Source organism: Polypterus senegalus, chromosome 1 (assembly GCF_016835505.1).
Source record: "Polypterus senegalus isolate Bchr_013 chromosome 1, ASM1683550v1, whole genome shotgun sequence".
In the NCBI taxonomy this organism is placed as follows: Eukaryota; Metazoa; Chordata; class Cladistia; order Polypteriformes; family Polypteridae; genus Polypterus; species Polypterus senegalus.
Genome location: NC_053154.1, coordinates 273574452 through 273595745, shown reverse-complemented (window position 1 = coordinate 273595745; position 21294 = coordinate 273574452). Strand labels below are relative to the sequence as shown.

Here is a 21294-nt window from a genome sequence, read left to right as displayed (position 1 = left end):
AGGAAAGTCTATAAATATGATAAATTAAAAGTTGGGACATTTAAGCAAACTCAGTCTCAATCTCACTGATTTAATAAATCGCTTCACATTTCTTGCATTCAGTTTAACAAAGGATCTCCATTTGAAAGCAATGATTAGGGTGAGAGGTACTTTATAAAATAATGATTGATTTACAAAAGAGACAAAAACAAGCTTATCAAATGAAGCGAAACCATACGAAAGTCTACTTCTCTCACTCTTCACAGTCTTCAACATTTGTATTGATTTAAACAAAGACTGTTTTTATGACTATAGAAGGGAGCTATATAACTTGACTGTAGAGTTCAGAAAGAATTAATCAAGATATTCCCTGATTCATCATGCAGTTTGCTTTAACAAATCCTATTGTTTACTGGTAATTACTTTTACTCATGCCATTTGTCTTTAGTATTAAGCCAATCTTTTACTTTTGGTGTAGCAGGAATTGTCTTTTTTTCTCTCTCTCTCTTTGCATGTTCCTCAACGGGATTTTCTAAAGCCTGACTGCTCTGCCAGTTCCTGGAGTCAAGTCTGTCAGTGACATAAAAGGACCAGAATTAAATGGAAAGGGGGAGGGAATGGAATCTGTGTGATGGGTGTGTTTCTTTGATGAAAGGGGCGGTGACCTGACATTCTAATTGGCTCCTGCCTGCTGCTGGGGCTGAGGAAACGCCCATGGGAGGAGCCCAGGAGACGCAGCCTACAGAGGGGCTGCAGAGTGGCAGAGCTCAATGATCCACAGCCTCTTAAGCACTAAGGTGCACCTCAGGAGAGCAGAAGAGTGAAACAAAAGTTTCTCTCTCTCTTCTTAAAGAACTGCTTAGAAGAGCTGAAGGGGTCTCAAGAAACCCAGGAGGAAAGAGAGTGAACAGGAGCCAACCATATGATTTTGAGGCAGAAATTTGATTTGCAAGCAACTTTATTTTAGGACTATTCCTTCTTTTTTTTTTTTTTTTTTTGTAACTTCACTTCTTGCAGCACAGAATGGAGCAATATGAAAAAAGGCTTCTGTCACAAAAACTGGTAGCCATGGTGTTGGGACTGCTCTTTGCTCTCCCCTCAGCTGTATCTGCAGAGGAATATGACTACTACAGTTGGCAGTCTGACAACAATCCGAACACTCGCTACCCAAAACAGGCGCAGTGCATTGACATCCCGGCAGAACTTCGTCTCTGCTATACTGTGGGCTACAAAAAGATGCGCCTACCTAATCTGCTGGACCACGAGTCCATGCCTGAGGTGAAGCAGCAGGCGAATAGCTGGGTGCCACTTTTGGCTAAGCGCTGCCATGCTGACACACAGGTCTTTCTTTGCTCACTCTTTGCACCCATCTGCCTCGACCGGCCCATTTACCCCTGCCGCTCCCTGTGTGAGGCAGTGAGAGACAGCTGTGCCCCCGTTATGGAGACCTATGGCTTTCCTTGGCCTGAGATGCTTCAGTGTGAGAAATTTCCAATTGACAATGACCTCTGCATTCCCACGCAGTTCTCAAGCAACCAGGCCACAGTGGCACCAGGTAATCTGTTGTTATGTTATTTTTGTCTTTTTTTCCATTATTGCTTCATGAATTATAAAACCTTCTTGGGGGCACAAACTTGCCTGCACTCTGTGTGCATGTGACTGCACATAAACTCGGCTACTTGAATTATTCAGTTTGCTGTACTCAGGCCTGGCTGCAGTTTGAAAGTTGGCCTTAGAGCCAGAGAGATTTTATTGCATGCAGGTGCACATAATACAAAACTTCTATCTGTATAAATAGGGGGTTGTGCCATGCCGGGCCAAGTAGAGGTTGGTGTATGTATGGTGGGGGTCCCCAAAAATATGTCAAAACTTTCTTTTTAGCCAACTTGTAAGGAATGGCTTAAAGTCATATTTTCTTTTTCCTCATAACGTAGCTGACCAGTAGTAGTTAATGTGTATGAGTGGCTAAGGTGTCCAACAAAGTGTGCTGCCGCACAACTTGGTGGGTGTCCAGCCTGAGATTGTCTAAATCTGTGCTTGTTAACAGAACAAAAAGTCTATGAGTCTCCATCTATGTAGTGAACCCACTTTATGGAATACGGTGGCAATGTGCCTTTTTATTAACTATTTGTCAGTTGTCACAGTATAGTAAACTAAGAAGATGAGGCTAGTAAGTAAAACACATAGTACTGGGACTTGTCAGCTAAAAAAAATGTAAACTCGTCACTCTGCTATGTTCAACCACATCACAAGACACTTAGGTTGTATGCCTATGCTGATTGTTCCTTGCACACAGAAGCTGGTTGCCATCACTCACAGGAAACCCTGGAGATTCCAATGGTGTTGTATGTCTTATATTCAGGTCACCTGTAGCATGGATGTGAGGCATTGTTTCAGATCCAGACACAATTTTCACTTGTTTTTCTTTTTGATATGAACACTCTATTATTGTTAAGGTCTTGCTGACCTGCTTACTTGCTGTTTTTCTCACTGAAAAGCACATGGCAGTCATTTCACACTGACTAACTGGGTGACTCATTTAATCTGCAAGTATAAAAAATTGGAATCAAACTTACAAAGGTGCTTAAGGTGATGCTCACTTTCTGCTCTGTTCAATTAACAATAATGTCTCAATACATAATAAAACATGTTTATTAAAAATACACTATAGCCAAAAAGATTCATATGCACACACTTCAATTTTTAGATTGCTCTTATTCAGCTGATGCATGTGTTAGTGTTTAGGGTGCTAGACTGGCAGCTACAGGGCTCTCGGAGCAATTCATTTGCCATATCTGCTTGTCTGAATGTAAAATATTTACCACTTTAACATTTTATACAGTAAAAATGGTATAAAAAAACAAAAATGTACTGATATATAAACTGCCATATGTGGAAATAAGTAGAAGGAAGATACATGCTTTCCATTAATGAAATTCAGGCTATGAAGTTGACCCCAAATCCGTGATCAAAATTACACAAAATGTATTAACTAAATCACGTACGTACAATTACCGCCATTCCATTTCTTTATATAATCATTATCAAACTGGCACAATCCCTTTCAAGGTCAATAGGGTTGGTAGCCTATGCCAGAAACATCAAGTATAAGGCAGGAATGAACCCTAGATAGGTCACCAGGGCTGTATGGCTGCAGGGCTCACTTATACAGACACCGGGCCAGTTCAAAGATGTCAGCTGTCCTAACCTGCACACGTCTGGTATTGTGGGAGAAGAGCCCACATAGAAATGAGGAGGGCCCCATTAAAATCAAATATGTTTGCATGCATTAAACGAAAAAAAAAATATTAGCAATTTAAGGAACTATATAAGCTAAAGATTCTTAGCTAGCTAAATGTATGTAGTATACAGTATTGAATCACATTTTCTAATCAGACTGCTTCGGGACTGTTGAAGTCTACACTTTTTAAAAATGTTCTACAGAAATTACCATTAAGGTGTGTTGTTTGAAAAACAAGATTGAAAAAAATTAAAGTCCCAGGAAAATTTAAAAGTGCCAAAAGCTTGCAGCTTTGAATATAAACGGCATCTTGCAAAACTCTACAGCACTGGAATTAAAAAATAATTCAGGCAGGCCCAATTGATATTTTAAATTTGTAATTGTTGACCAAAGCACCCTTAGCTTAATCAGCATGTGAACAGTCTATCATTCACAAGACAGCTGAAATTCTAATGCTGGGTTACCATTTTCACTTTGTGAGTCAATGTTGCGGAGCTTCTAGCTAGACTATCTATGCCACCCCCTCCCCACCACCACCTTCCAGGGATGAGATGATATGCTCATTATAATACCTCTCAGCCGAAAAATCCAAAGAAAACAAAAATAAAGACCAAAAAAAAAAAAACATCAAACCCCAGGGGATGGGCATTGCCTTGCTTTGCTTTTCTCTTATGCTTAGAGTTGAAAGTACCAGCTTTGGACTTGGCAACTTTGTTTGGTGGCATACATCTGGCATCACTATTAACTCTTAAGCCTAACAGCATGGAAGAATAGCTGCAGTAATAATAAGACTTCTGTACATTTAAAAATGTCTCAACAGCAATTCAGCAAATCATAATCAATAAATTTAGAAGATTTTTTTATATCTGTAAATATGAGTCCTTTACTACAGTTCTAATTTTTTTTTTACACGCAGAAAAAATAAAGTGATAGATAGATAGATAGATAGATAGATAGATAGATAGATAGAACAATGCCATGTAAAAACTATTGTAAGTAATGTGTACAGCTGCTCAGATATACTGTACCACCTGATAAATATTATTTTTATAACTTTTTCTTGCCTCTCTTCATTCCCGATACTTAAATGCTCACCTCCTTAAACTTCACTTTTGGGTTTTGCAAAATTCTCCCCCATGCCACTTCACAAGGAGCTACTGTATATTCACCTGACCTGCCCATATTGACTCCTTGTTATCCACTCTTTGACCACTTTATAATTAGAATAGCCAGATTCAAAGAGCACTTCAAGGACCTGCTAACTCCCTTTTTTAGTTAAAATGAGAGCTATTATCAGATAGGTCACTACCATTTACCATGATTTGTTTATTTCATGTCAAACACTGAACTGTCCCATTTACATAATTTGGATTAGGAATACCACACATAATTTGAAAAAATAAAAGATATTTTCTCCAGATTGATTTGAATGGAGTTTCAGTTAAGCCCTTCAATTGTTCACGTAAATTCTTTGTCAGTGCGCTGTCTGTGAAAGCCTCTACGGTAAATAAAGGGGGAAAAAGATCAAAGTCAATTCCTCACTGAAAAATAAAAAAAAGAAATTTAGGCGCATGACATTTTGGCAAAGGAGCTGTCTTTTTGGTGTTCCACGGCCAAGACCTTGTGTTGTCTAACTTGCTTCTTCTTGCTTTTCAGCTTGGAATAATCTTTTGTCTTTTTTTTTTCTGACACACTATTGCTACCCAATTTAAAAATGTAAAGATTAACCAATTGAAAAAAATGACTGACAAGACTTCTTATTAATTGGCAACTATGCAATCCATTGAAGCATTGCAAAAAATGCAAGCATCTACATGAATATGAAGTGTAGGCTCTAATAATTTTCAGCAGCACACAGTAGCATGCCTGCTACTTTGAGTCCAAATTAATAAGACCAAAAAAGACTTGGCCATTGCCCTCATGTGTCACAACCTCTCCCCAGACAAACAGCAGACCTGTCACTGACATACATGAGTAAGCCTCAGAATTTAAAATTAAAGAGTTATCTTCCAGGGTAGCAAATTGTAAATTGCATGTATCTTTGGTAATGCACCGTAAGGTTCCAGGGAGTAACATTCTGAAATCCTGCTTAATCAAATTCCAGGTCATCCGGGCCAAGCCCTACCCTGACACTACTAGGCACAAGACAAGAAATAATTCCTAAACAAAGTGTCAGTACATAGCAGAGCCCGCTCATGCCCACAACCACATTCACAAAGAAGCAACTTGGAATCATCAATCAACTTGAGCAGCATGGCTTTGGGGAAATGGAAGGAGCAGAATTCTAAAGCAGGACTCATGAGGCAACCGTGTTGCTCAATGCACCACCCTCAAAGTGACACTGATTATATTTGAAATTGGCCATTAAATAGCTATTCTGGCAGTGGTAGAGTTCATCCCACATAACCAAATATAGTTATAAATAATAGAATGAACAAAGTGCCACATCTATCATCCTGAATTTTTGTGCAGACCACTGGAAAGGGAGGCCAAAGTTAGAAAGCCAAATTTGTGATTAGGTACAAGAGTCAGCTCTCATATGTTAATCTGTTTGGTAAAGTATGTGGACAGGTGACTACAGAGGTGGGCTTGACACCTTAAGTTTTCCACTGCCAGCTAAATGAGTAACTCTGAACAAATTACAATAACTGCCATTAAGGGACAAGGGATTCATATTTCTCATTAGGTGATATGAGTAGGCAGTGGTGATGAAAATGTGATATATCTATTCATCCATCTGCCTAATTTGGTTATCCAGGACAGGGACACGAGCAGCTGGAGCATATCCTACCAATCATCGGCCGCAAAGCAGGAACAATCTCCAGATAGGGTGAAAGTTATATATGTACACTAAGATAAATGATAACAAATAGAAAAAAAAAAAAAACATTTGGCTAAAATTACAATATGATTTTTTTTTTGCCAGAAAAGTGCAAACTGTTTCATTTTGTATGAAAGCGTAATTTGATCTAGTAAAGATGACACCATTATTGATTAATAAATTAAGTAAGCTCAGAACACTGATAAAGCTGGTCAGGAAAGTATTAAAACCTTATAATACTGTAAAAACCAAAAGATTTAAACAATACCATAAGTTGTGCTGCTGTCTCTTACAATTTGAATCAAAGTTACTTACCAGGTTGTTCTTGTTGTGTAGTTTTCCTAAGGGGACTAATCAAATGCACTGCAAAGGTGAAGAAATCATATCAGTTTGATTTAAAAATGTGTGTGTTGTTCTATGCCATCATCTGCCATCCCATCTACAGCTAGTTTCTGCCATGTTACCTCTTTTTAAACAGAGAAAGATACTTTAGGAAGGATGTACTGAATAAGCGTGATAGCAATCAAAGCCTCTTATGCTAATAAGTAATTTTTTTTAAAAAGCGATCCATGTCAGTTGAATTAATGGAGTAACGAGCAATCTTGAACCTTTGTAGATGGGTGTACATAACAGAAAGTCCACTGTTATGCAGATATCTGTGGTCCGTTAAACGGATCACATGATCTCACCTTACACACACCTGTGTGCGCCTGCGCCATATCAGACAGGGCATTGAACTCCATGGAGCATACCTACAAGGGACGTTCAAATAGTTTCTGTATTTTTATTTTTTCGTTGGAAACGATGATGGCGGGAGGAGTAGTAATTGGGGATTAAAAAGCTGCTAAAACGCTGGGAAAATTGCATCGCAAACGAAGGTGACTATGTAGAAAAGTGATGTAATTTGTTTACGAGATTCCTAATAATTAGAGTTAAAAAAAATACGGAAACTTTTTGAACGTCCCCTTTATCTATATAACCCCCAACCCAGTCCCCATCTTTTTCACTAAATGAATTCGTTATCGCATGTTTTATTTTTGTTTTTTATTTTTGTCTCGGCATTTGCTCTATCGTTGCGCTTCGCTATCTTCTGGAGGTCAAGTCTGAACCCGTAACTGAAGGTGAAGTTCGCGTGTGTTCTCTGCAGTCCAGTATGATCGACCCCGCTATCCGTTACAAAATTAAATGAATCGTTTACATGACTAAGGCGTAAATGTTACCTTTATAAACTCTGCAAACGCTGGTGTGGCACTTACTATTTTGTTTCGTGTAATGTTTTGACGTGTGTGCGCTTGCACTCCGAAATGCTTATTGTTTAATTTTAGATGTGGGCTTCGTTGTAAACGGTGAATCAATGCAACGGACTGACGGCCTGTTGATCCGCAAAGCTGTCATCTCAACCTTAGATCAGATGGCGTCAACCCATGGGTGTGTCCTAAATAGGCAAAGGTTAAATACATTATGACTGTGTCGCCCCACTACTTTAATAATTAAATTCCATATTGTCAGATTATCAAATGAACTGATGAGAATGTGTTACAATTCCTAAAAGGGATGTCGCATTGCTTAGAGTTAAGACTCTCACAGCTCCACAGGCACAGGTTCAGATCTAGTCGAGTTATCTTGATTGCCTCCCCAGACCCCCATACATTTGTATTTTTGGCAACCCAGAATTGTCACAGTGTTCCCTGATCCCTGACCATGACGACCCAGCAATGAAATAAACAGAAACTAAATTAATAACTAAACATTAGGCTACGTTTGAAGCCGTAAAAATAATCGAGTTACTTTTCAATGCATTATCTATGGACGCTATAGCAGGTAAATTCTGATTCTTTCTAGGAAGACTGCTTCGAGGAACACCTGGACGTCCTCTTACAAAAAAAAAATCAGAACAACATCGTGCCATGGAGTATTGTGCCTTCTACACATTAAGTCATTCTGTAGGCGCTCCAGGACAAATGGTAATTGTGAACATCAGGAGCCTCTTATAGGCTCATGAAGCCCTCCCTACCTGCTAGGTTTCTGCGGACTGTCCAGAACCAAGGAATTGACGCGAGCGCATTCGGTGTATGCGCGTTCACCTCACTGCGCGCACTCGCTTAACTTCAAAGTGCACGAAATAAGTTGCGAAGTACAGGAAAGACGGCGCTTCTCTCTCCTCATACTTCAGTCCGCACAAAATACCACAGTCGGTCCAATCGGGCTACTGGAAAGCTCCACTAGGTATTGCCGATCTGTTTTCCCTTTACTAAAAACATTCATATTAAATACTGTGGTACCGGTTTAGTTTCTTTTAGTGGAGAACAAATTGAGCATCTACTTTATTCGGCACAAAACTCCCTTTATACCACAGGAACAGCACGCAAAGCTTGGGGGTCTACTAGTAAAGATTGCGGGAGGTCTCCGGAGGTGCAGCTCCCTCTGCGCAGCGCTTTTGTTGCAACTGTGACTTCTGATTTCGCTTCTGAACTTTAATCTCACGTTATCTATCGCATGCCGCTGCATCCAGTGACGAGCTGATAATCTATGTACTTTGATGTTTAATTTACAGGAAAAAAAAAAACTATTTAATGTTTTTTTAACCCGATCTGCCACAATGTTAAAAGGGATCAGAACAAGAGGAACCGTTAATCTTATTTGTTGTGGTCACTTCCCAGGAGATAAATGAAAACTGGATACAAATTATACTTTCAGGAACTCTGGTGCTTAAATATTTAAATATAAACGTTTATTTTTCCAATTACTACCACTCCCTGCAGTGAAAATGTGAAAGGGACTCTTTTGTCCACTTAAAAACCTGAACAGCTTTTTTTTGTTAACTTTCTCTTTTATTTGTTGTAGTATATCTAAACCTCTTTATATGGCTTTGGTCAGTCTTGCAATCTAATCTGAAAGACAAACCAGAGATTGGTGTGGCTGCTGGAGCTTGAGTTTACTGGGAAAGAAGAGCAAACACTTGAATAATATTGCAGCTTCATAGAGTCCTATAGATGAAGGGCTTGCTGGTGGACAAACACTGAGTCACTAGTGAGGTCTTAACTTTCAGGCTACAAGCCTTACCTTCTAGACCACACTTAATTGTCTGGTTTACAACACAAAAGCTCTTCATGCGCAGATATCTTTTTACATGCTTTTGCATTAGAAGCATTAAGTTTTAACCACTATGCTACACTGTTGCCCTCTTATTTGTTGCTTTCAGAAAACTATTGGCCTTTATAGGAGAATCACAGGCAAAGTGGTTTGTTATACTTGCACTGGCCTAACAGTTCAGTCTACAGAGTGACAAATCTGCAAAAAATGTTGCTTTCACAATCCACTATTCATTGTCAACTATATAATTTTGGCATTCAGAAAATTTCTTTGTTAAAACACAAGCAGCCAGGAAAATTCAAAGTACAGTATTGTATTTAAGGATTAATGGATTGATTTAAGTACATATTAACAAAGTCAGAGGTTGCAGTTAGATACTAGTTTTGCACATTTCATCAAAATGATTAAATACCATCCTAGAATAAAATTAATAAAGAAAGAAAGAAAGAAAGAAAGAAAGAAAGAAAGAAAGAAAGAAAGAAAGAAAGAAAGAAGCAGGTAAGTGGCTTAGCCAGAATGTGGTCTTTTTCACAGCCATATATTTTTAGACCGGTTAGGCATGTGAATAAATTATACCGCAGAGTCAGCAAACAGAAATGCTTCCTCGGGATTAAGGGTAATTAATTAAATAGGAAAACTGATAAGAACATTACAACGTATTTGGTTTCCAGAAAAGATTTTGGTCTATTCAGTCAGCACCTCTGCCACACTAGCTGCTAAACTAGGATTTTGTAGGCTGTAAATAAGAACACAGTAAATTGATGCAGATTACACTGGCATGGTATATATATATATATATATGTATACATTCATACATATATATATGTATATATATACATGCATATACTGTATGTATGCACAAACACACACACTTATATATATATATATATAGTGAGCAGTTGCAGTAATTTCTATTTTTACAGCTGATTCAATTACAGAGAAAACACACTTTCACACAGATACTGCAGTTTAGCAAATGTCTCCTATACAATTGTGTTTTGGGTTTAATACTCAGAATAGGCCTTTTAAACACATTTTATTATTGAACAACTTTTGAGTCCTTTAAAGACACACAGAAAACGTGATCAACTTCTTCACTCGTTTGACTCCAGTCAGGAGTTCCTCAGAATTAAAAGAATTCAAACGTGTCTCCTTCAGCACTATCAAGCTGCATCAAGGTAGGACCACAAGCACTGCATGCCTGTCAAAGAGAAGAGCTGGCCAGGAAGTGGTCGGATTGTATAGGCAATTAACCAGCTATAGGGGTGTTTGTTACTATGAGATATGAGACTTGTGCAAAAGTGCAGGAGATCTTATTAAACTGGTATCTGTCTTAAAGTGTGTTTTCTCTGTAATTAAATCTGCTCTAAAAAGGTGAGGTCCAATTGTGAGGGTGAGGTCTGTCTTGAAATTAATGAAACTGATTGAAAACATCCAAAGAGCAATAACTAATATACTGCCTGACCTCACAGAAGACAATTTCCAAGAATTGCTCTGGGGTAGGAAGCCTGGCTCTACAGTACAGTGCAGTACAGTACAATAAAACATCCCTTTAAAATGTGGGTGGGTTGTGTCTCTGCCCTGTGATGTGCCGATTGCTCAGGCCTTGCATCCTATTATTTCAGGGATAGATTGATCGAGCTGTTTTGCAACTGTGCCCAGAATATGCAGGTTAGAATGATGGATGGATCAGTCTCATTAAATTTATGACAAACTTTGTATACCAATTTTGATTTTCTCTGCCAATGTTGTGTTAGTGTCTCATGCTTTATATTCTGGTTATTAATGTGAGAAACAACATAATAAAGAATTTAGTAAGTGTATTTATTATCCCTTAATCATGACTATCTGATGCACTACATTGTCTACTCATTTACATCATTTTGATTTCTCCACTGGTTTTCTTGTCACAACAAAAATATGCTCGTGTTAAATGGTGGCCCTAATTTGGCCTGGTTATGACTGAGTGAGGATGTGTGGAGAAGTGTGCCCTGAAAAGTATATCTGCCCAGTGTTAGTCTGCCTTGTTCTTGAGCTCCATGTGATTGGCATATCGGATTATGTGACCTCAATAAACTGATGTGCCTTACAAAAGGAAGAGACACACATGGGCAATATTTCTAAATACAATCCCTCTTAGCACATTTGCCAAATTTCTCCTCCTGGTTGGATTTTCTCAGAAATCATCTGTAATCACTTTAACAGATGGAAGCCTGGGCTGTTCAGTTTCATGGGTGGTGACATTGTTCTCCTCAGCTTTATTTCTGTTTTACTTTCTGACACAGAGTAAAGTAAAAATCCATCTCATCCTCACACCTCCTTTAACACTGTGTCCAAACACCCCCAAGAGACGTAAAGCACAGGAAAGCATGGTATTCTTGAGTAAAGTGTGTTACACTCTGGAGGACTGTGTTAACTCCTGGACAAGTGTCATCTTCCCTGTAGGCAAGCTCACTACTAGCGTTCTCTTTTACTGCTGCTCACGTGGATGAGGCAGCTACGCTTGATACTTTTTGGAGTCAACAAGACAGGTTGCATGGTTGCCATTTGCAAGTGTTACCTTTTTAATCTTTGGTTTAAAACTTTGTGTGCTTCCTGCTCTGCAAATTCAAAGACATTGCACTTAGTAGAATTCATGCTAAACCCAAACTAAGCACAATATAACTGTGTGGAGCAGTCATTTATTAGGCATGTATTAGACATGTAGAACTCAGGTAACTAGCAAATAAAGTTACGTGAGGGTATATTAGGCTTCTTGGTAGAATATGTCTCAGTTTGATGACCAAGAAAACATACTTGTGTACAAATATCAAGTGAATTTATTGTGCCATATATAATTTGTGGGGGATTAAAAGATTTACAGATATAGAAGATATTATTGTATTATATTATTATATATTTTTAAAGCTATACTCTTGAAAATAAAGGTGCCAGATTGGTTCTTCAGAGCAATGCACTAATAGCTGAGAGCGTTCCCATTTTTTTAAGTTCAGCGTAGTCAAGCACTGAATATGACTTTAACTTTAAACTACATATAAATAAAGATTACACATTTGTCTGTTGGGGATCAGGACTCATCCTCATGAAGGTTCCATAAAGAACCTTTATTTATTTAGATCTGTAACAGGCTCCATTCAGTCAATAACCAGAAATAGCAAATTTGTGAAATGCCAGTGGGTCATGATTTTAAAAGGAGCCTTTCTGCATTCGTCCAGTAACACAGGCCAAGTCCAGGTTTTCCTACTCTGTAAGTGTCCTGCTAGCCACCTTACCATATGTTACAGTTTTTTTTTTCTTTACATTTTAGGAGGTTTTTAAAAGAGCAAGAACCCTCCTAGAATGAAATGGTAATTGGTCAGGCAATAGGTCTAGGAGGAACGACAGTAAAGAACCATATAGTGCCATTAAAGAACCATTATTTTTTTTTAAATGTATATAAAATTGCAGTTTTCACAAACACCTGATATAACACCCCACACAGCTAGGCTACACTGACCCCCTACCAATTTCTTTTTTTTTTCCGTCACTTTCGGCTTTCCTAGCAAAAGTGCATTGAAAGTTCTAAGACTGCCTATCTGAAAGGCTCATCATTTATAAACCCAGACTCCTCTGTCGTGGCGTGTGTCCCTCCTGCCAAGCTTCTTCCAACTTCTCCAGCGCTCAAAACTTTTGCTGTAACTGCTCTTCCTGGAGTGGATTGTGTTTAATGTCACGTTTTTCACAGTCCTGCTATTTCATTCCTGGACGAGCTTCCCGTGGCCTTTTATTCGAGTACCACAGCTTTTGTCCCAGAGACTTGCGTGTTCCGTTAGTTGGCGACCTTAAACGGTTTTCCGCGTGCGCATGCTTAGTGACAGACCGGTGCCTCACTCTGTATTAGTCCTGCCTTGCATTCGATGCTGCAGAGATATGCTCCGATCCTGACTCCGCATAAGCCTGCAGCAGAGCTGAAGGTTGGTGGGCTTTTTTATTGTATCTGTCTTTGGCGCCCCTTCCGTCTCGGCAGCCAAACACAGCGGATGACAGAGTCTTTTACTCCTTTTTATTTTAACTGTTGTTCGTCATTCGTCGTCAGTTATTAGTCCTCCTCTGACTTGTCTGCATCTACTGCCATATCCATAAGACTACCGTCTACCGCGATCAGGATCTGAGATTACTATCTGAAAGAACTTTTACAGACACTATTCTGCTTTAACTGAAAGACACATAAAAGCCAACAGCTTAGTGAAACCAAAAGCAAATTACATATAATAAGACCACAACTCAGTCCCTGCCACCTACTGCCTCTGTGACGATTCTTATATTGAAAAGTACAGCATAAATTAGTTGTCACATGAACGCAGGAGTTGAAGCGGTACTCAAGACGTTTCTGTATTGTTAGCCAACAGTGGAGGGAGACACATGTCAAGGTTGCACACCGGGCAAGCGCGAAATATTGAACCGACAGTTTGAGAGAACTGAGAGTACCGGCTAATTACAAACGCTGCCGGCAAGCTTGGAAAAACTCTTGATACTCCGTACAACAAAGTCGAGAAGTGCCGGCCCACTTTAAGCACTGCATACACACAGATAATTAAACGTGTTTGATACGCGGTAAGTAAAATAATTTAGGTAATCGATAATTTTATGAACGAACCAAGGGACTCCAATCCAAGAGCAAAAAAAAGGGCACTGACAGCTCCGAGCGTTCCCGTTTCTAGACGTTCAGCGAATAGGATTTGTGACTTTAAACTACTGATAAATATATTAATGTTGCATATTTGTTTGTAGGAGATTTTTTGTGCGTAATCCCTGGGCGGTGTCGTCAAAACAAAATATGTTATTTTTACTATAGCGAAGTATTCTTGGGAGAGTAGATGCCTTAAGCGCATTTGCAGACACTTGGAAGAGCAAGAAGGAGCCTGGCAAGATTAAAAAAAAAACAAGAGCGTTTAAGATGCCCAGTTAACAAGTGTCCCATTAGAGCTTCATTGTGTGTCCCCAACAAAATAGTGACTGGTAGATAAGCGCAAGCTGCTAATTGGGCAGCATAATGTCCGCATCTGCTTAAGACCGCTCAGGATGCCAGCGGGTTCGCTGTGAACAAGCCCACCGAGTGTTTGTAAGTGACCAGACCGAGGGAGAAAACACTGCCATCAGGCGCCATCTAGAAGCTTAGACCTTTCCTAGAAAGGCATTTGAGATCAGCACAAAAGACTTGGTTTACAAAGACGGCATTTCAATTCATTCTTCTCATTTTCTGCAACTGCATTCACTTGTTTTAGTTCTCACCAACCCCCCACTCTAAACACGGCAAGTGCCTCACGCACGCACGGGCGGACATGTATGTGCTGCGGTGCTCACGGGGACTCCAGCATTGTTACGGACAGAAGCGCGTGAAGTTCTGCAAAAAAAAACAAAAAAAAAAAAACGGATTCGAAAAGTAATAAAGAAATACTGAAGCCTCACGTCAGTTCATCCATCCATCCATCCATCCATTCATTTGCGACCCCGCATATGCAGCGCTAAGTCGATTGTTCAGCATGTTCTCAGATTTAACACGAATGCTTCCCAAAGGCTGGGAATAAATTTCTTTGAGTGCAGATGTTACATTAAATCTAGTAATCTTGGTAATATATGCTTAAATGTTCCATAATATTTGCACTATGATGACATCATCAAGGAAATACAAAATCAACTTTTCCTTGTTTGCAAGTCTAAAAATGATTTATTGTAATTTTATTATTGTCAGTGGCTTGCAGGTGTCCCAGCCTTTGAAAAAATGATCTCTACACGAAATGTGAGCTTTATTTTTTATATTTGATGCATCTATTTCTATGTATATGTATTGGCTGACATTATATGCAAGATTTCTTTTTTCAGTTATTTCGAAAATGGACTTAATGTTGTAGGCAGTAGCATCATCTCATTTTCGACTGGCTGTTTGTTGTTTGTCTCATTTTAAGTTTGTAATGAATTTTTTTTAGGGTGCATACACATTGTGAATGCCCATTGGTTTTGACTCAATTAAATTGAATACTAAGAACAAATTTAGTGTTTTTTAAACCTAAAACAATAATATTAATTAGTATTTAGAAAGTTAAAAAAATGTTTGTATAGATGAGTAACTAAGTGGAGATAGTTAACCATCTATCCTTTTCGAAGTTCACTTAAAGAATAAACAATCAAATGAAATACAAATTAGATATTATTTTGATTTACAAAATGTTTTCAATCAATCTTTATTTTATATAGCACCTTCCACTGCGAAAACCACGTCAGAGTGCTTTATATGCAGAGACACGGGGTCAGGCAGGTCACATTTTCCTCTTCCCAGGTCCATAATGAATTGGTCACAGCCTGAGGGCCTCCTTTTTATTCTAATGGAGGTCAGAAGTCTCTGGAAATGATTGTAACCACCCGGTGGTTAACAACCACATCTCAGAGTCAACTCATCTGTATTTTCTAGGCTGGCAAGATCGTTGAATAGCTGAGAAGTTGGCCTTGAAGTCCCAAGATCACCAGTAAAGATCTCACAGCTAGCACCTTGTATGAGATTATAGAGTATGTGTTTGTGAATTTCCCCTTGGGATTAATAAAGTATCTATCTATCTATCTATCTATCTATCTATCTATCTATCTATCTATCTATCTATCTATCTATCTATCTATCTATCTATCTATCTATCTATCTATCTATCTATCTACCTGAGGACATGCATGTTGTATTTAACCGAGCAAGTGAGCAGCATCATGAAAGGTGTTATATTGCAAACAATAAGACAGATTAATTCCATTTCATAGCTCAGAACATTTAGTGCACTGCTTCGATAATTAGTCATCTTTTGTCACCACTGTTTCCTGCATTAGGCTGTGTCATCTGTTTTGGACAGACAGCTTCCTGGTACAGCCGCACAACTCTACTCTTTATTGGGACCCTTCCCTTCACACAGTTCAGGCATTCTGCAGCTTGGAGTTTGGGTCTCTTAGTAGCCTTAATGAAACCTAATGTCATTATGTGGAGGTCTTTATGCACATAATATGCCTATTAGAAAACCACTTGCAAAACTCAAAAAGGGGTCAATGTTGTAATTTCCTTGTCATTTATTTCTCATTCAATTCAGTTATTATGATCGATTAATCTATCATTTTTAAATAGGGCCTTCTGTAGTGAACACTATTACAAAGACACAATTCTGTGGCATGGCATATTAAAAAGTGTATCAAATATGCAAAATAGCAGACAAAACTACAAATGAAAAAAAATCACGACAATGAAGTGTACTTCAAAGAGGCATAAAAAATACTATCATTCTTCTATTTGCAAGAATCATAATCAAATGCACGGCCTGACGACACAGTCGTTAACACACTGCTGCCACAACACTCCGGTGTTTTCTATTCCATCCCTGGCCTGATTACTCTCCATATAAAGTTTGTCTGTTCTTCTTTTGAGGTTTTCTCTGTCTGCTCTGGCTTTCTCCTTAAAGATATCCCAAATACTATGCAGTGTATGTTGAGATGAATTAGCCCTGTGTTAGTGAGTGCGGGTGTGTCCTTGAGCGTGCCCTGTGATTTATTGGCTCCTCATCCAGAGTTGGCTCCTGCCTTGTGCCCAAGACTAATAGGGCAGACTGCAGTCCCCTGACCCTAAGCTGGATGAAGCAATTTCAGTAGTGGATGGATGGGCTGACGTTTTGTGAGTGTTTTGTTTTTTTCCTGTCAGATAAGGCAGACCATACATACTTGAGGTTCTTACATCTACAAACATCTGTCAGTGCCTTTTTAACAATATGCTGTTACTGCAAGAATAAATCGCAAGAACAAAATCACCACCTCAAGGACAAAAGCTGCCAACCACATCCATCCTCATTTTACAGGAAGAGGAGAAAAAATTGAAACTACCTTGAAAAATCTTGTCAATACAAATGCTTACATTTACTTTGTATGAATATTGAAGGTTATGGATTTTAAAATTCATTTTTAAAAAGGCAAACAAGATAGCAGGATTTTTTTTTTTCTGAGAGTGGCAGTGTTTGAACAATTATAATAATATAGTCGATTCTTGGAGTTAATAGAGTATAGCTCCAAAAGTGTAAATTTAGATAAGTTTGATTAATGGGTCAATATATTATGTACCATTTTGATATTGATCAGATTTTTTCTTATTTTTGCTGTTTATATGTGTCCATCAATCCCTTTTTCTTATTTTATAAAAAGCTTGTTATAAATAACCATAGGACCTACTACTATGTCTACTGTATTAAAGCAACCTTCATGATTTTTCCTAACTGTCTTATCTATAAAGAATTAAATGTAGATAACCATAATATATAGTGCCTTCCACATCTATTTATGAAATGCTAGATAAAGTAACTTCAGGAGTGATCTGTCCTTAAAATATTTGTTCTACCTATCTGTTTATGTGTCTATCTATCTGAAAAAGCAACGCAGAAGTAACAACTGGATTTATCTTTACTTCAATATAGTGTTTTTCTATCTATCTATCTATCTATCTATCTATCTATCTATCTATCTATCTATCTATCCCCTAGATAGCTTTTAGTACACACATTCCTTTATCAATGTTTGAAAAGAAAATTGCATTTTAGTTATTTGGAATATACATATTTATTAAAAAGCTACTTAATTACCCTTTCTTGCAGAGAACTCTAGAAACGATAGTCACTGTTCATCACCATTTCACAATTACGATATAATTAATTAATTAATTAGTTAGTTAATTAATTAATAAAATGTTAGTACAATAAATACAATATAATTATATGAATTAATATTACAATACTTTATTAACAGAACTGTCTTCTACAGGTACTTGTTCATGGTCACACTATCAGCCTGCACTATTGCTTTTAGTGAAATTCCTCAAGTACTAGGCTACAGTGACAACTATTAAGCTCATTATAATTTAGGTAAAGACCAACATATGTGTGTCTGGTGGACTGAGGGTTTGTTAAATTGTCAGATCCTATATTTGAGTATTTATTGGACATGGCAAGAATTAAAAGCGCTGGTGAATTGCTATTATTTAATACAAGGTTTTACTGCCATTCTGGATCCAAAAAAGTTTAAAGCTACACTACTTATATCTGTTGGGTACCAAAAAACCTAATGATTGCATTGTTCCAGATGCACACTGACTTTGCTTTCTCCTAAATCAAGCACAAGAACATCAAAAACAATTTCACTGAAATATTGCACTTGTCATGCAGCCCAAGTTTTCATCATATGTAGATTCTACGTCACATTTGTGACAAAAGTCAGACATCTTGAACTGCCAAGAATCTACCCCCCACAGACCTCCTTTACAAAGCTGGGGATTAACCTCTATTAGCACCAACCTTTCACCCCTTGGGCCTCCGACAGTCATGTCAAGGAGCTGCCTGCTGCTTTTGGTCTGCCAAGTTGTCAGACAGTTCATTACCAGCAGGGGGCGAGCTCGCACAACAAAGACTCAGTGGGAACTCGTGCAGGAATCGGCCACAAATCAGTTGTGGAACATGCTGACGTTTAATAGCCTGTTTAAAATGTCATACTTTTTTGTCTCCACTTACTGTTTTTCCCCAGAGAGTTACTTTTTTTTTAAAATCAAACACCAGAAGGTATATATTAATATGGCCTAGATGCATACACTTTATTTCCTGACTGTCTGTCTCCATCTCAATTAAACATATACAGAAAGTGGTGAAAAGAAAATTAGATGCCTGGTTTTGTCAAGTTTCCTAGTCGTTTTAAGCAACATTGTAAAAAATCATAGGCCTGATATTTGTGGATCTGCACATTGGGAAGCTAAATTACAGAAAGAGGATGAAGTTGTCACTCTGTCAAAGTTATTTTAAGAATCAAAACCACAAATGTTTGTGGTGCAAAGCTAAAAGATATAAAGTACCTAAGTGAAGACTACAGCATGGAATCATTCTAAAGTTGAATATATGAATCGTTCTATTTTTAAAAAATAAAATAAGTCAATCAATTTTTTTTATTTATATATCATCTTTCACAAGCAGCACTGTCACTTGGAGCTTTACAAAGCCCACAAGAGAACAGGTGAGATGAACACAAGGTAACAGAGGAAGGTAACGGCTTTAAGTAGAACTAAAAACAATTCTGTTGATCTGATGATCTTTTTGTTTATAGAGCATTTCACAGAGCCTTTCAGTGGAATTCACAGCAAAGTAATCAAAGGAATAATATTGTAGTACAAGATGAATCAAGTAGTGTATGACTTAGCACATGGTGGTGGCTAGTACAGACATCATTAATGCTCCCACTCTGCTGATCTAGTCACTGCGTTCATTTGTGTTAAACTGATTCCCTGAAGGAAAAGTCTAAATAGTATAAAGATAACAGCAACAGTCATGGTTAGGCTTCAAGTTAGATTGCCGTGATGTACCAAAGTATAAATAATAGTTCTAGGGTTGTAAGAACCCATCCCTGTTTAACATAAGTAACGTGTTGAATGTGAGAAAACATCAGAGATGCAGAAATAAAAATAAATTGTAAAAGTAAGTCCTGTCAGTTTGAAAATGTGCAATATAAATTGAGCTGTTACCTGAATTTTAATTTTCCAGCTGAAGGAAACTTACTGCTCTGCAAAGCAGACTGGTCTGTCACTGGTGGGTGCCACTGGTTTAGACGCAGAACCATTGAACCTTTGCCTAGGCTGTTCAGTATTGGGCTTCTAACTGTACACCCAAAAGTTTTCCACTGTGCCTTAATTATCAGTTTAATTTAGCTTTCTATATCTTGTTTTTGTGTGCTTTTGATGGTGCTCGTGGTGACTATCATTAATAATCAATTCAAGATTTGCAATGAGGTTTGTTTTTCACATGTTATATAATATATTGAATATTTCAAATATAAAATCATTTTGTTAAAGTATTTTAGAGCAAATTCAGCGAGGGCTGTTTTTAAAAGTGCCTGTTTTGCCATTTTGATTTAGTTTCTCTGTCATAATAAAAAATCTTGGGAAGACATGACTTTTTCAGAGAGATACTTTCATGTCCCATGAGATGAGACTTTGTGCCAAGAGATTTAACCATGCCTGAGGGCAGAAATACAAGACAAAGAGTAGATGACAAAGTAGAACGTTGTAAAGAATTCAAAAACGTTGGCGCGATGCTCATGCAGAGCAGGTTAGTGATAATGTAAGTAAGAAAAATCTCAAAAAAATGATAGTAAAGATCATATTAGCACAAACAAACGGAAATTATTACTCGGTGAAATAACAGAACAGCAAAAAGAGATTGAATATATTGTTCAGATTTAAACTTTAAGTTGGAGACTCATCTAATTCGTATTGCCATCAGGAAAAAGTAGTGTTTCTTCCCAATGAAGAGGCGTATCTGCAAGAATTAAAAGTTTTGCTGTTTGGTGAAAGTGAAATCCACATATGCAAGCAGTAGAGAAGCGAAGTTGCAGGCACGTAGCTCAGGCAGGGGGGTTGGCGAACGAAGTGAGTAGGGGGCAAAGCCCCCTAATAGTTAAGATGTTGGATGCCTTTGGTTCAGGACTCCATGTGCTACCTTTGGCTCACTGGGTGACCCTGGGCAAGTTGCTTGTAAGCACTTTGTATTTAGGGAAATTAAATTTTGGTTGGTAGTTAGTTTCTTGTCATTTATCTTGTATTATTCATTGTTATCATGTGTTACTTGTTATTGTGTGCTGTTTATGGTACTCTCTGTGAAAGACACCAAATAAAATCAAGATTGGCAATCTGCAGTGAGGTGCACTTTTCAGAAGTGATACAATATATTGAAAATTTGGCCTATGAAGAGCAACATGGCGCTGCTGCTTCACAGTTCAAGTGCCCTGAGCTTGAGTTCCAGACCCAGGCACTGCTTGTGTGGAGTTTTATAGCTCTCCTTACGTCTGCACATCCTAAACAGATCCATACAAGACTAATTAAGTACTCTGCCTTTACCCAATGTACTCTGGAGCAGGCATTGGCTCCTTGTAGCCCTGAAATGGATCAGTGGGTTAGAAGAGGTTTTGTGACCATGGGTTTTCATTCCAACCAGTTTCACAAATGAATGGATCAGTGTTACTTCTAATTGTTCTAACTGTTTAATTAGCCTTTTCTTTCTTTTATTTTGTATTCTGAAATGTGTGCTAGTATATGTACATGTAAGTAAAATTTGCATTTTTTACCATAGTTTTA

General features: G+C 38.1%; 1 protein-coding gene across 1 annotated transcript in view; it reads left to right on the top strand.

Moving 5' to 3' along the window:
• The first annotated feature begins 727 nt into the window (after window positions 1–727).
• Window positions 728–21294, top strand: part of sfrp5 (secreted frizzled-related protein 5) — an 88877-nt gene continuing 68310 nt past the window's right edge. The window contains exon 1 of the mRNA XM_039774466.1: window positions 728–1534. Within this exon, the coding sequence (XP_039630400.1) occupies window positions 1003–1534 (532 nt within the window). The 5' untranslated portion in view covers window positions 728–1002. The remainder of the gene's footprint in view (window positions 1535–21294) is intronic.